Genomic DNA, 14,460 nt, shown 5'->3' with positions numbered 1-14,460 from the left:
ACCAGATTTGAAATGAAAATGTTAAACTATTCAAATTTCACTTATTATTCGAGTAGCTCAAATTCAAACTTGACTCAAAACTTAACTGAATTCAAATTTTTTTCAAGTAAAGTCTGAATAGTTCAGGAATTGCTTGATTCTTTTCGTTTTTAATACAAAAAAAAAAAAAAAGTATATATATATATATATAAACATGAACAGGTAGATAGAAAAAAAGACAATTGAACATTTAGGTGGGAAAAAGAAAGAAAATGTCATTAAGCCTTACCTAAACATCAACAGCTCTCCACATGCCAACATTTGTACAGTCGCCTTATCATTTAAAATTTTTACACCCTTAAAAAACTTGTATGATCATATCCGTATCTCCTCTGCAGGGGCATCAGTTGTATTCAACAGCTGAACCTCAGCCTTGCTCGATTCTATGTATAAACCTTAAAGCTACACAATGTACAGTTTCCAGTACAAAGCAGCAACTTTTATTTTCACACAGCTCTTTACCTGTCTAAAAAGATAGGTAGAACCATAGCTCTAGATATGGCAAGAAAGGAAGGGGGGAAAGCTCGTATAGCTCCTGTTAGCTGTACAAACACATTCTTTCCTACACCAACTAAGCAGGGTTTGGAGACTGAGCAGCAATTCTCCTTTCTGAAAAGCATGCAAAATCGCGTGTTAGATGGCTGAAAACATTCGGCAAACTTAAGATGATAATAGGGGATCGAATTCAAATTGATCGAAAAAAAAGGTGAAAGTTGGAACTATTCCACTAATAGGAGCTATGTATGACTTTCATCTCTTTGAAAGAGCCATATGCCAGCTGAGCTCAAACTCCTATGGTTTCATGATCATAATGATAAATTAACAGCACATTCTCAGCGCATCACCATGTCCAGAATATCGAGTTTCATCATTTTTTTCCAGTAGGCATCGATGTATCAATATATATGAGGTTATCAGAGAGTTCACTTTCTAAAACACAACCCAATGTGGAAAAAAAGTCCACGGAAAATTACCAAAACTTTGCCTAGATAAGTAATAAGCAACCATTAAAGAAAACGAAGAATTAGTACCCCCAGCAGCAACAAGTTTCTCCACTCGCGCAACAATATGCTTTCCGTAAGTGTACTTCTTCAATGCATTTAAATGGACCTTAATTCGAGAAAGGATCAGCTCACGTTGCTGGTCATCACAAGTCTCTAGTACTTTTTGTACAACATAGTTCGCAAACTGATCTTTCATCATTGCCTGGGATGGACTAACAGCTTTCAGTAAAAATGACATGGATGACATGAAATTCTACAGAAACTATTTCTAGAGACAATTAACCAAAAGGCTAAATCCTGAAGACCATGCAACCAATTTTAAAAACACTATTCTGGTCAGTCTCATGTCATAAAATCCTAAGACATCGGCATGATATGCAAAAAGTTTAGAATTTCTATTAACTTTTAGCCGCATTCCCATGCAGAAGTTTAGAGTTTCCATAAACTTTAGCAGTATTCCCAACTTTGCATGAAAGTTGATCTCCCAAGCAACATAAACACCCAAATTACAAATATCAATGAATGCATAGTTCTAACCAAGAAGGAAGAACACCATACTCAGCCAAACCAGGCACAAAAAAAGGCAGTCACGGTTCATGGCTTTTCTCCAATGATTTACAAACCAGGTGAAGTTATTTTGGACACTTTTTCCATACACAAGAAAATTATTCAATGCAAAGTTAAAAAATCAGCACAAAAAATGGACAAACCTGTAGAGGCTCGTTCTCGTCAGTAGAACCAAGCATTTCATTCACCAATAACTGATGTTCAGAAGGACCACCAAAGGTTAAGCACTTCTCGACAACATTGGAGGCAAACTTCTGCTGACTCATCTGGACAATCTTTCCAGCTAACTCCTTAATTATAATTGAGCGCTCATGAGGCTTTCCATGCTGCAGTACGTGCTGTTAAGTGAATGAAAGAGATCAGTTCATGCATTAAGCAGTATAAGAAATACCATAGAGATGCATAATGATAAAAATAGAAACATTTCAAAGATACACTGTAAAAAATAAAAGACAAATATCACAAAAACTTTGGATAGCATACTATAAAGGCAAAAAGAGTGAAGACCCTCAAGCAGATTTTTAATTACTTTTGCTCCAAGAGATCATATAATATTCAAACTATAGGTTTCCAGAAAAGAATTACAAACCTGGACAACATAATTGCCATACTGGTCTTGGGCCAACATGCTAACACATCCTAAAATCTCGTCCATAACCTTATTCTGTGTTTTTGGGTCCTTGCAGTGCTCCAGTATTCTCTGCAGTGTTAAAAATAATTAATACAGAACAACCATTGCTCATTCTTAACATAGAACAGTTCCAAAAGTCAAAATAAAAAAATAAAAAAACAAAAAAACCTAGTTCTGAACCTGTATCACTCGACACCCATATGGATGAGTGGAAAGGGTCACAACTTGATCAAAAAATATTGTAACTATAAATTGAATGTTTTCCTCGGGAACACATTCAATACACTTCTGGATGACATGGTTGCCATTCTGATCACGTACACAACGCATAATATTCCCGTCAAGCTCTTGAACCATTTTAATCTTCTGGTCCAGATCAACAACTTCTATGGCCTTGAATGTTAACAAAGCACACGTTATTATCAGAATGCTAGGCAGTATTCTTCGTGTAACAATTCACACTCAGATCAAATAGCATGAGTGCTTTCATGAAATCCGTATAAAAGAGCTAGACAAGGCAATGACAAGATTAAGCTCTATTGCCATGATTGAAGTATACATACCATATATTTACAAAAAAAACATAAACAAAGAATTGTATGAAATGGAAAGTATGACTCAACCACAGTAATGACAATTTTTAACTTAATCAATTACAAAATTGGACTCATCTCATTGAGAAAGAAACTCATAAATTGTCAAGAAACTGCAAAATAATTACAAGGGAGAGTTTGATATATGAAAAGAATCAATAGGTGTTGTTCAACATGCAAATTAATGATTATAAGCAAACCAAACAGAAGAAAACCAAGAAATACAGTCTAGAAGAATAGCTGCCATATACTAATACCTTCTGGATCACCCGACAACCATACATTTGAAGACTAAGTGTTAAAACATGACCGAAAAGCTTGCCAGCAAGTTCTCTTCTCTGAGCTGGAAGTCCATGCTCAAAAAACTGTAGGCAGATGCAGATTTATTTGGTAAATACAATAAACCATAGAATTATACAACTAAGCAGATATACAACAGATTAAGAAGCAGATACCTTTTGAATGACATAATTACCAAACACATCAGTCATCAAAGAAAGTGCTTGAGGCATGATTTCCTCATAAACCATGTTTTTCTCTTCGGTTGTAGCTGTTTCAAGTTTTTGCTGAATAAATCGGCTACCATACTGATCCGCACTGGTTATAAAAATCATAGAAATGTAAGGGTGACAGTATGACAACATAAAACATGATTTAAGATAAAAGAATACCTGAACTCAACAACATGACCAGCAATTTCTGAAAGTTCAAAACACTTTGTTTTATTGCTCTTAAACTCTTCAAGTAGAGAGGAGGCAAAGCTCTCATCCATGTTACATCCTGCATCCAAATGCCAGGGTCCCATGACACCCCCAACTAGATTCCTTGTCCCGGAAGGAAAACGCATATTCAAGTCAGTGTGTCTGATAGGACTACAAGGTCCAACTGGAGAATTTGGAATAACAGGACTTGCTAAGGGGTTTCCGGGATATGACATGCCAGCTCCAAAGTTGGGATTTCCATAAAAACCATGAAGATTTGAACTACCAGATTTAGCACCCAATGGAACACCATACTGAGATTTCTGAGGTGATAGCAGAGCTCCGAGATAAGCTTTTTGAAGCTCAAGCAAGTTCATGTATGAACTACCTAGGAGGTTCCTATCAATAGAGGGATCATTAAGAGCTGCAAGCTGTGCAACAGCATAATCAGATGTCCTCAGATACTGAAGATACATAGGATCAACAAAAGGTGCCTGCAGAGCATTCCCAGCTATTTGGCTTCCAACTCTACCAAGATTATGCGACTCGGATGCAGCATTTGAAATGTTTTGTCCAGAACCCAAACCTCCCCCAAGCACTCTGGAGTCCATTCCAAGGGCTGCCATAGCTGATACAGCAGCAACATTTTCAAACGATGGTGGCAAATTACCAGTTCCAAGTTGGGTAGCCATCATAGAGGCCAAAGCAGGATTTAAAGAATAACCACTTAACCCATAATTTGGAAATGATGAATTTGCACTATCACCATACTGATAGTGAGCAGGTAAGCTGCCTCCACTGTTGAGAGTGGAAGCAGGTGATCCTATCAAGTAAGAATTGTTTGAGGGAACAGCAGATTTCTGGAGCTCAGCTTGCCTATCAGAAAGAAAGGATGGGTTTTTCAGGTCTGATCTGCCCCCATTACCCTTAGCTGAAGGCATATGTAAATGGCCAGATTCAGATTTCTTCAAGTATGCCTGCTGTTTGATATGATTTTGACCATCTTTCAGACCAAACAAATAAGTCTGATGATTTTCAACATCTTGTTCAATTTGTGATGGTAACCGATTATCTTCATCTATCACACCATTTGATGACAGGTTGATGCCTGATAAAGCAGCTACCAGATCTGCAGACTCATTGACACCAGATGTGACACCACCAAGTGTGCTTGGACTATTTATGCTTCTTTTCTCTGAGTTACCAACTCTGCCTCCTCCAATTGGTGGCAGGCGAGGACTAGGAGCCCTAGCAATGAGTTGGGGATCAGGAGTAGTACTCCTAGACAAGGAAGCACCTACAGCAGCAGCATAAGTGTATGAAGAAGGTAAACCAATGGTATGGACTGCTGATGATCCTTGAGCACTCACACTTGACCTTAAAGTGTCTGCAGAGGTGAGTTCAAGGCGCAAATGAGCCAGCTCAGATTCAGCAGAACTTACATTCTCAAAATTCTCAACAAAAGCATTACAACTAGCAGGACGAGATGGTATCCTTGTGACTGGACCAGCGTGTCCCAAATCATCCTGCAAGGATACTAAATATAAAATCACTGCAACAAAAATAAAAAAGGCAAAGTTCTAGAAGTTTTTGATATATGAACAAGAACTTAGCATGATTGTTACACATAGAAAGTTGCAGAAGGATGACAAACTCGAAAATTTAAATGAGAAAGATTTTGAGTTGCATTTTGAAACCTACCAACTGTAAACAAGCTAGTTATTTGTGAAACAGAACACAAATTGATACACCTACTAAGTTGTACACATAGTACTATCACTACCTTGGAAATCAAAAGAATTAGCAAACATACATATGATCATTTTGTGAGTACAAATCTTGAGACAACTCAAAGATGAATGATAACCATAGGCACAAAAGAATGCACCCACGAAACTATAAGAGCAACCACATTGACTACTACAAAGCATAAACAACTGAGAGTACACATAATTAAGAAGGATGTTCCTATTACGGTTTTTATGACCCAATGGAATAGATTTGACTCACTGATTACTCTCCTCCACTATTCTTGTTCAAGTAGTAGACAAACTATCACCAATTCAAAATGCCTTGAAGTCAATTACCTCGAACTCCAAGTCACATTTCCAGTGAAATTAATCAAGCCTATAAAATAGCATAAATTGGCACCCCTGTTATCAACAAAATATAAACGAGCTAATTTTAACAACATTTAAAATAGTGAAGTGAAAGTAAGGCTACAAATTTGTATGACTCAGAGACACATGGCAAGCTGCTAGATTTTTTCCCAATAATAGAATTTCCTTATACATATGCCATTTATTAAATGCGAGAGACAAGCCAGAAAACTGCACTTATAACTCTCCAAAACATGTGTCACTAAGGAGATTTTCAATCGAACAATGGCATGTACCCTAAGTATATGCCGCATGCTACATGTCAAAACATAAAAATGAAGGAGAAAAAAGTGACTAAAAATAATGCGTCAAGAAAGAATCCTTGGATAAGCAAACTGTTATGAGCAACAAAAGGCAGAGACTGTACAAAATCAAAAACCTTAGAACAGGGAGACTTTATGACTAAAGGTTAAACTACAACTGATTATCACCTGAAAAATTTCAGCGAGGCTTTTCTGTTTGCTTCCAAGTCCTATACCAGACAAACCAATCAGTCCATTGCCATCCCAGTCCGCTGAGGTATGCACTTTCTCTGCTTCTAATTCATTCTCTTGTTTCCTGGAATCAAACCCAGGTGGCATCGAAAACAATGAACTACTGCTACCATTATTAGCCCTATTCACTTTTCTCCTATCTCCAATCCCACCTATTACTGAACTTCCTCCCTTCAACCTCTGTGCAAACTTCCAATCCTCCTTGGAAAGCAAAGGAGGTGGGAGCCTAGGGTTGAGATTCACATTTGAGTAATAGTATGAATGATAAGCTGGATCAGACCTAAGCTCTTCCTCAGATGCAAACCCATGTCCATTTTTCTCTCCAGCAAAAGCTGAAAAGGCGGTGGCCTCACTACCACCACCAGTACCAACAGCAGCTCCACCCCCAAACAACCCGCCAACTGCACTCAGTGAACCCTCCACAGTAGGAGGAGCAGAGCCACTTCTATACAAGTTTAGCTCACGTTCCAGATCATCAGCGTCTTGCCTACTACGCTGTTCACGGAGCAACAGCCCTATCTCCTTCTCCAAATCATCCCCAAATGCTACTTCACTATTTCCTATCATTGGTCTCCTACCCAATTCAGATAACATTCTTAAAAACCCCAATTGATCATTACCTATCAAAACTCCCAAAAGTGATTACTACCCTAAACCAGTAATCAGACTCTAAACCCCAAAAAACAAAACTTTTCTACACTAATACACCTAAAATCCATATTTACAAAATTCAAAGATGCTAACTTTAAGCTACTAAATGGGTTAAAGATCAAAACTTTAATCACCCTAAACTCATAAGCAACAAAAACCCATCTCCTCAAGATCATCAAAACTAAGATAACAAAAATTTAATAGTACCCAAATTTAAATATTCGTCAAGCTTTGATGTCATAAAATTAACCCAAGAAAACCAGATAAAAGCACCATGTTTTCCAAGTAAAACCAACAACAGCAAAAATAAAAATAAAAATAGAAATAAAATAGAGGTAACAAAGTAAAACAGCTAGAAAAGTAAAAAGCTTTTATTTTGAAGCTGATATCAAAGAAGAGAGTAAAAAGAAGCTTAGTGATATATATAGAGAAAGAGTTGACATCTGAGATCAAATCCGGCGGCGATTGCCAACCCTTTTTAGGGTTTTTGTTACAATTCAGTGAGGCTGGGATTAAATACACAAAAGAGTAAAAAATGAAAAGAAAAGAAAAAATTGCTTTGAGCTATTTAGTTAAAATGAGATTACTACTTTATTTCCTAAAAATCAGGGATAATTGACCAAGTGATAACACTTATGTATGAAAAAAGAAATTAGTTTTGTACAAGATAATGATGTTTGTTTACCTCGTGTTCCAGAAACAGCAATCTGTAACTGACACATCAGCACTTTAGACTCAATGCTGCTCCAAGGCAATGTCTCAGCAAAACAAAGCAAGTACAGTACAGGTAAATCTAGTTAAATATCAGTACTGCCCCTTTTTGTTGCCTATATTTTCACATTGGATTTTTGCCCTGGATCTTCTCCCAATCTTTGCTTCTTTTCTTGCCGTTCAAAAGACTTTCAGACTTCAATGCACTTGTTTCCTTTTGTTGGTTGCAACTCTTTTGACTACATTTAAGTCAAATCAAAGTTTTCTTTCATTCTTTCTGATAATTTGTCTTTATTGATCCAATGTAATAATAATACCTATTTACGTATGTATTCTTTGTTCATTAAAAATTAGCAGAAAACTATCAGAAGAGAGCTAATTTATACTAAATTTTCAACAAAATCAGGGGTAATTGACCAAGTGATTGAGAATTAAAACAAGCTGTTGTTTTTATTCTTGCTTGTTGCTAAGGGATTATTTAGAGTGATTTCTTTAGTTTGGAACTTTGTTTTTTTATTTTCTATATGTAGTTAATGAGGATAAGATGCATGCCATGCCATTTGGCAGTAGAAACCAGTTATTAGTAGAGGTGAGAACAAAAATTAAAAAAAACTAAAAATTAATTTGAAATTATAATGTTTGGGTTAATTTGGATTGATTTTTTTATTTGATTCAAATTAAATATATATTAAATTTAGATTGAATTTTGAATCGAGGGATAAAAATAAAAAACATTTTGAATCGAATTATATATTTTTTAATTTTTATATATTTTTAAATTTTTATAAAATAAAAATAATAATTTTATATTAAAATTTTATATTAAAATAAAAATTTAAAATTTAAAAATCAATAAATCAATTTGAACTAAATCAATAAAATTTGATTCAATTTAATTTTAATCAAATAAAAATTCAATTTAAATTTAAATTTAAATTAAATTTTAAATTTTATAATATTATATAATATCTAAAAAAATCAAATTAATCAAATCCGATCCAATTCCATATTTTAGTACTCCCTGGAATTTTTGCCTTGATAGCTCTCTTTCAAATGGAAAGCAATAAGTAGCAATTTGCAATAGGTAAAAAAGGTGATGTGTGGCTCCCAAAGAGGTTCTTTACTGTACAGAAAAGCATTTATTTTGAGTGTTGCCCAGATCAAAAATAGCCTTCATCAGCCTTGGTTTCAATCTCTTACTATCAACCTCAAATTTGGGTAATCCAACTCTTTTATCTTTCTGTTATCCATGGTAATTGGTAACATTTCATATTGGGCCAATCAAAAAGTAGCTTCTACTTGTTTAAAGGCTTTCTTTTAGGCTGTAGGAATCTTTCCAGGGAATAAATTGGAAATCCTTAGGCTAATAGTACCATTGAATTCCATCCAACTCAAACTCAAGAACCCAAACTCCTGCATACAATTTGTGTATCAGATCCTAAATTGTCACCAACCCTAACTTCAATTTGCTCACTGAATTGATGATACAACAAAGTTGAGAAGAACGTCTTCCAAAAACTATCACGTTTTTATTCTCCAGGTGGGCAACAAGTATATGGGGACAAGACTTTAGAGTATAAGGAATTTTATTTAAGAAGATTGATGATTAAGAGTGTAAATAATATATGAATACATATAAATTGTTTTAATTTGATTTCAATAAAATTTGAATTCGGTTCAATTATTATCAAATCGAATTCGAGTTCGAATAACTTAATTTATCAATCGATTCAAATCATGCATTTTTATACTTGACTTTAATAACTTACAAGCCTAATTGAGATTTTATATTTTAATATATTTTTATTATTTTAATTAATAAAATATCTAAAATTCAAGTATAAATAATCGATATTTTATTTAATATAAAAATAACTTATTTTTACATGTTAATCGAGCAAACTCAAATAATTTAATTTATATTTTAAATCAAGCTCGAGTTAAAAAAAAAATCAATCAAGTTCAAATTGAATTTTGAATTTTAAATTTCGAATTAAACTCGATCGAATTAAATTCGAGTTCAAATTTAATATTATATTAATTAAACTCAATCGATTACATTTTTACTGAAAACAATTAATATAAAATATACATTATCATGATAATCTAACTTATTTTTTATCAAAAGAGAAAACGAGAAGAGGATACAACAGCCAATCATATATAAAATAAATTATATAGAATTCTGGAAGTGAAACTAGTGTGGTTAGAATCAGACCAAATTGACTTGATTGAGTCAGATTTAATTATCAGAATCAAATTTTATTATTTTAAATTTATTGTTTTTGTTGAAAAATATTTTATAAGTAATAAGATTTGAACCTTTGTTTTAAACTTTTATCATTTAGTCAAATATTATTTTTTATCATATATTTATCACATTTAATATATACTTAATACTAAATTTAATGTATAAACACTAAATATTATTTTAAATTAATTCGATCAAACGGATTAAATTGAGAATCAAATTTTCAATCAATTTGATGATCGATCCAATTATTAATTAAAAAATTGTATGAAATAGCTCAATGAAGAGATGAAAAATATCTCTTTGGCAAGAAAATTTATGGAATAAAATAAATGGGAGTTTAAGAAGGCATTAAATTCAGAAAGATGCTAACCCATAAAAGTTTTTCTGGGCACAATTGCTTGTGAAATGGGTTAGCTTAAAACTTAAGTTTGTTTGACAAAGCTATAGCTGGTTTAATTCCTAAATCTATATTATCTATATATAAAAAAAAATTCTCAGAAAATTTGTATTTTTCAGAGGCTTTTGTTAAATATATATATATATATATATATATATAAAGATACAGATATGAAATATCTTTGAATTGATAAAAATTATTATTATTTTTTTTTTGGTTTGTTATTTGATATTTTATATATTTTTATAATTATTAAGATTTATCAAATTGACTATTCAAAAATAAATCAATCCTTATAAAAAATCAAGCTATTAGACATTCGACTAATCAATTTTATTAAATATAAATCAATTATTAAAAATTAATTTTTTTATCAACTTGGCTTTATTTCACTTTTTTATTTTATCAAAATAAAATAAACTGACATATTATAAAAAAATTTATGATTATGAAAAAAAAACAACGGCCATTTAGATTAATCGTAATTTGATTTTTTTCACGTTTATATTTTATTAAAATAAAATAGTTATTTTTTACTTAAAAAATTAATAATATCACATTAAGCCATTAGTCACTAAGAGTTGAATAAAAAAAATTTTATAAATATCAATGATTAAATCATAATTTTTATAATTAAATGATAAAACAAAAAATTATTTAAAATCGAACGATAAACGTGTAATTTATCCTTAAAAAAAGTTTGGATAATTTAGCGTTGAAATAAAAAATCACATGTTAGTAAGACATTGTTGTGGGACCATATTTTACTGGCATACACCAATGTGGGTCCACATCACGCGCCAACACAGAACAAGACGCTCTTCGCCTCCTTTAAAGAATCTTCCTAGTAGATTCTGCCGGTTGCCCAACCACGCACCAACACGTCACGCGCGTCCGCATTACTCGGCGACTGTTCGAACTTTGAATTTCTAACTCGGCGTCCCGAATCTGTTAACGCCGTTAATTTTCTCTTTTTTGTCCACTCCCAAATCGCCACGTGGGCATCATTTACAGCGTTTAAACGTTAAGGTGGCCTCGATTCTCTTGAAAAGCAAGTGAAGCTTTTACAGTTCTGAAAATCCTTTTGTCAGTTTTTCTGGATCTGGAATATTCGCTGGTCAAGCATCTCGTCAACGTCGCCGTATTGGTGTTACAGCTGCTCCCGTCTGGTTCGCGTTTTGGCTTTAGACGACGGAACCAACGACGCCGTTGCTTGCCCGTACTGTGACGGAGGTTTTGTCGAGGAGATCGAATCATCGGATAATCACAATCGTCGACTTCCAGCTATGTACATGATCACCAGAAATGATAATAACCGACAATACTCGAATCGGACACGAAACCTTGCCTTTCGTCGAAATCGTTGGAGTTCCGTTGACCGGCCAAACATCAATCCAATCATCGTCCTACGTGGCACCACCGACGAGGAGAACAACACCACCAATGGAAACAACAACAGTGGCTTTGAATTCTTCTATTACGACCGATCTGGGTCGGGTTTAAGGGCAATACCGACTTCGATGTCCCAATCTTTAATGGGCTTGGGTTTCGATCGGTTATTAGAACAACTTTCCCAGATAGAAATAACTGGACTGGGGCAATCAGAGAACCCGCCAGCTTCTAAATCGGCGATCGAATCGATGCCGACGATTCAAATAGCGATGACCCACGTTTGTTCAGAAATTCACTGTGCCGTTTGTAAAGAGCCTTTCGAGCTGGGGACCGAAGCTAGGGAGATGCCATGTAATCATATTTACCATCAAGATTGTATCATCCCATGGCTCTCCCTTCGAAACTCGTGTCCCGTCTGCCGCCACGCAATGCCAACAGATCGAAGCGAGTCAAACGATGGCGTTTCGGAGACCGTAGGGTTGAGTATATGGAGGTTACCTGGTGGGGTTTTTGCGGTGGGAAGGTTTACAGGAGAGAGGGAAGTGCCCGTGGTTTATACAGAGATGGACGGTGGGTTTGGTGAATTGGGCTCCGGTTCGGGTCAAGGAGCTGAGAGAAGAGTCACGTGGGTTGGGTTTAGAAGAAGAGAGAATGGGTTTAGGAGAGTTGTTAGAAATTTGACGTCGTTTTTAAGGGGTTTGAGCTCAGGGTCTCATCGTGGAAATGGTTCAACATCTATGTTTGGTAGGTTTACAAGAAGTAGAAGCAGAAGGTCAAGCTTGGTTTTGGAATAAGACTTTTTGGGGGGTAATTACAAAAAAAATGATTTTTTTCGCATTGTTTTTGGGTTTGAATTTGGAAAATATGTGTTCTTTAATCATTGTAAATAGCATTTAATTGGCAATATTCAAGTTGCAATTTCATCTTAATTTCTTGTGTCATTTGATATGTTGTTGAATTAGATGGCAAGAAGGAAGGAATGGATCTAAAAGAATGTAAAGAAATTTGGGATTTGTTTGATCAAAAGCAGAAACTTTTTGGTGTAGCCAGGTTTTGGGGTAGTAGAGAATTTTCCCTTTATGTTGGTGATTGGGCAGCAAAAGTTTCTAAGCTTTAGTGAGTTTAACTATTCACATGCTTCCTTACAGGTGTTGGAAGCAGAAAGTCTGGAAACTTCCTTGGACAATTATTTTGATTTTAATGCTTCTTCAATTCCAAGTTACACAATGCATCAAAAGCTGTGGATTAGTAGTAGTAGTAGTAAAATGTTGGAGAATGGTTTGGGTATCGGCCTATCAGGAATGGTTCAATTTCTTCATCAGCATATGATGGATTTGGAGAACTGGTTTTTTGAAGGAGTGCATGTGGTCTTAACATTAGCCTTAAGTAATGGGTCCGCATGCAACCATCCAAAACCCTGCTTGATGCCAGGATATGAAAAAAGGTTACAAGTATTAAGATTTATATTATGAATTTATATAATATTTTTAAATTTTTAAAAGGTGATTATAAATTAATTGAATTAAAATTTGAATTTAATATAAAATCAATATGATGACATCCAAAAGAGTAGCAAATATGAATGTAAACGAATAGAGTTTTTGATAAATTATTTGTGAACATGTTCATTTATATTCGTTTATTAAGCTTAACAAATGATCTAAAACAGCAATCTTATGTTTGTTTATTAAACAAATCGAATATGAACAGAATTTTATTCGATTCGTTTATATTCATAAACAAACTTGTTTGAAGTTTATTTAAAATTCATTCGTTTATTGTTCATTTGTTATTCATTTATAATAATACTAATAAAATTATATTTTTATCTTTTATCTTAATTTTATTTTAAGGTTCATTTATATTTGTTTGAGTTCATTTAAGTTTAATTAAGATTTATTTGTTTAAATTTATTTAATTATAATTTGTTTATTGTTTATGAATAAGTTCGATTATATATATTTGTCAACATGTTTGTTAAATATCTACAAACAAATTTGTGTAACTTAATTAAACCCAATACAAACTAAACGCGAATATCCTTTCATTTAAATGAATTGAGTTCAAACGAACAAATAATTTTTTTACTAAATACAAACCAAGCCTAAACATCTCTAAAAATAAATAAATAAATTACAAATATATATTTATTCATTCATATTCAATTCATTTATAGCCCTAACAAAATTACAAAGTTTAGGTAAAATCTTTTATGTAGACATGAAATTAGTTAGATCTTCCTTCTCAACCTACTTGATCATCTTACCAAGCACCTCATTCATAGGATGTTTGTGGGCTGAGGCTGATGATATAAGATATGGAAAGAAAATGTCAAATTGTCAATATGAGTTTCCTAAAAATGTAAAAAGCTGTATTTAGGAGTAAAAAAAATCGAAAAATTCAAAAATCAATGTAGTATTTTGATTCGGTTTGGATCGATTTTTTTTATTTGATTCGGATCAAATTTGAATATTAAATGTATATATTATATTCGAATCAAATTTTGGATTAGGAGATGAAAAAAAGAAAAAATTCAAACCAAATCGAATTGTATATTTTTCTTAGTTTTTGTATATATATTTTAAATTTTATAAAATAAAAATAATAACTTTATATCAAAATTTACTTAAGTATATTAAAATTTTATATTAAAATAATATATAAAAATTAAAAAAATTAAAATTTAAAAATCAATAAATCGAACAAAACTAGTAAAATTCAATTTGGTTCGAATCTTAAATATTAATAATATTATACAATATTAAAAAAAATAAAATCGAATTTGATTCGAATCAAACTATTATCATTCATAACTATATTTAGGAGTGAGTAATTGGTCGGTTTGATTTGAAAAAATCAATAGCCGA

The 14,460-nt window shown here is 33.1% G+C and overlaps 1 protein-coding gene and 1 pseudogene across 3 annotated transcripts; one reads left to right on the top strand and one right to left on the bottom strand.

Moving 5' to 3' along the window:
- Positions 1 to 206: 206 nt before the first annotated feature.
- Positions 207 to 7,446, bottom strand: LOC111303655 (pumilio homolog 2-like). Of its 2 annotated transcripts, XM_022900073.2 has the most exons (9): positions 6,126 to 7,446; positions 3,506 to 5,061; positions 3,290 to 3,431; positions 3,092 to 3,199; positions 2,422 to 2,634; positions 2,200 to 2,310; positions 1,754 to 1,948; positions 1,071 to 1,245; positions 207 to 648 (listed from the first exon to the last, which is right to left on the bottom strand). In XM_022900073.2, exons 1-9 carry the CDS (start codon positions 6,780 to 6,782, stop codon positions 611 to 613), a joined length of 3,195 nt encoding a protein of 1,064 aa, XP_022755808.2. In that variant the 5' UTR covers positions 6,783 to 7,446; the 3' UTR covers positions 207 to 610. The 2 variants fall into 2 exon arrangements, with proteins under 2 accessions (XP_022755808.2, XP_022755809.2); XM_022900074.2 differs by lacking the exon at positions 1,071 to 1,245.
- A 3,446-nt stretch (positions 7,447 to 10,892) lies between these two features.
- Positions 10,893 to 12,522, top strand: LOC111302659 (E3 ubiquitin-protein ligase RDUF2 pseudogene; annotated as a pseudogene). The gene has a single exon (XR_016326977.1). The product of XR_016326977.1 is annotated as an E3 ubiquitin-protein ligase RDUF2 pseudogene (transcript).
- The last annotated feature ends 1,938 nt before the right edge of the window (positions 12,523 to 14,460 follow it).

Source organism: Durio zibethinus, chromosome 13 (assembly GCF_047325235.1).
Source record: "Durio zibethinus cultivar Kanyao isolate XHJ-2024 chromosome 13, ASM4732523v1, whole genome shotgun sequence".
Taxonomy (NCBI): domain Eukaryota; kingdom Viridiplantae; phylum Streptophyta; class Magnoliopsida; order Malvales; family Malvaceae; genus Durio; species Durio zibethinus.
Note: the sequence above shows the minus strand (reverse complement) of the source record. Positions and strands in the feature narration are given on the sequence as shown.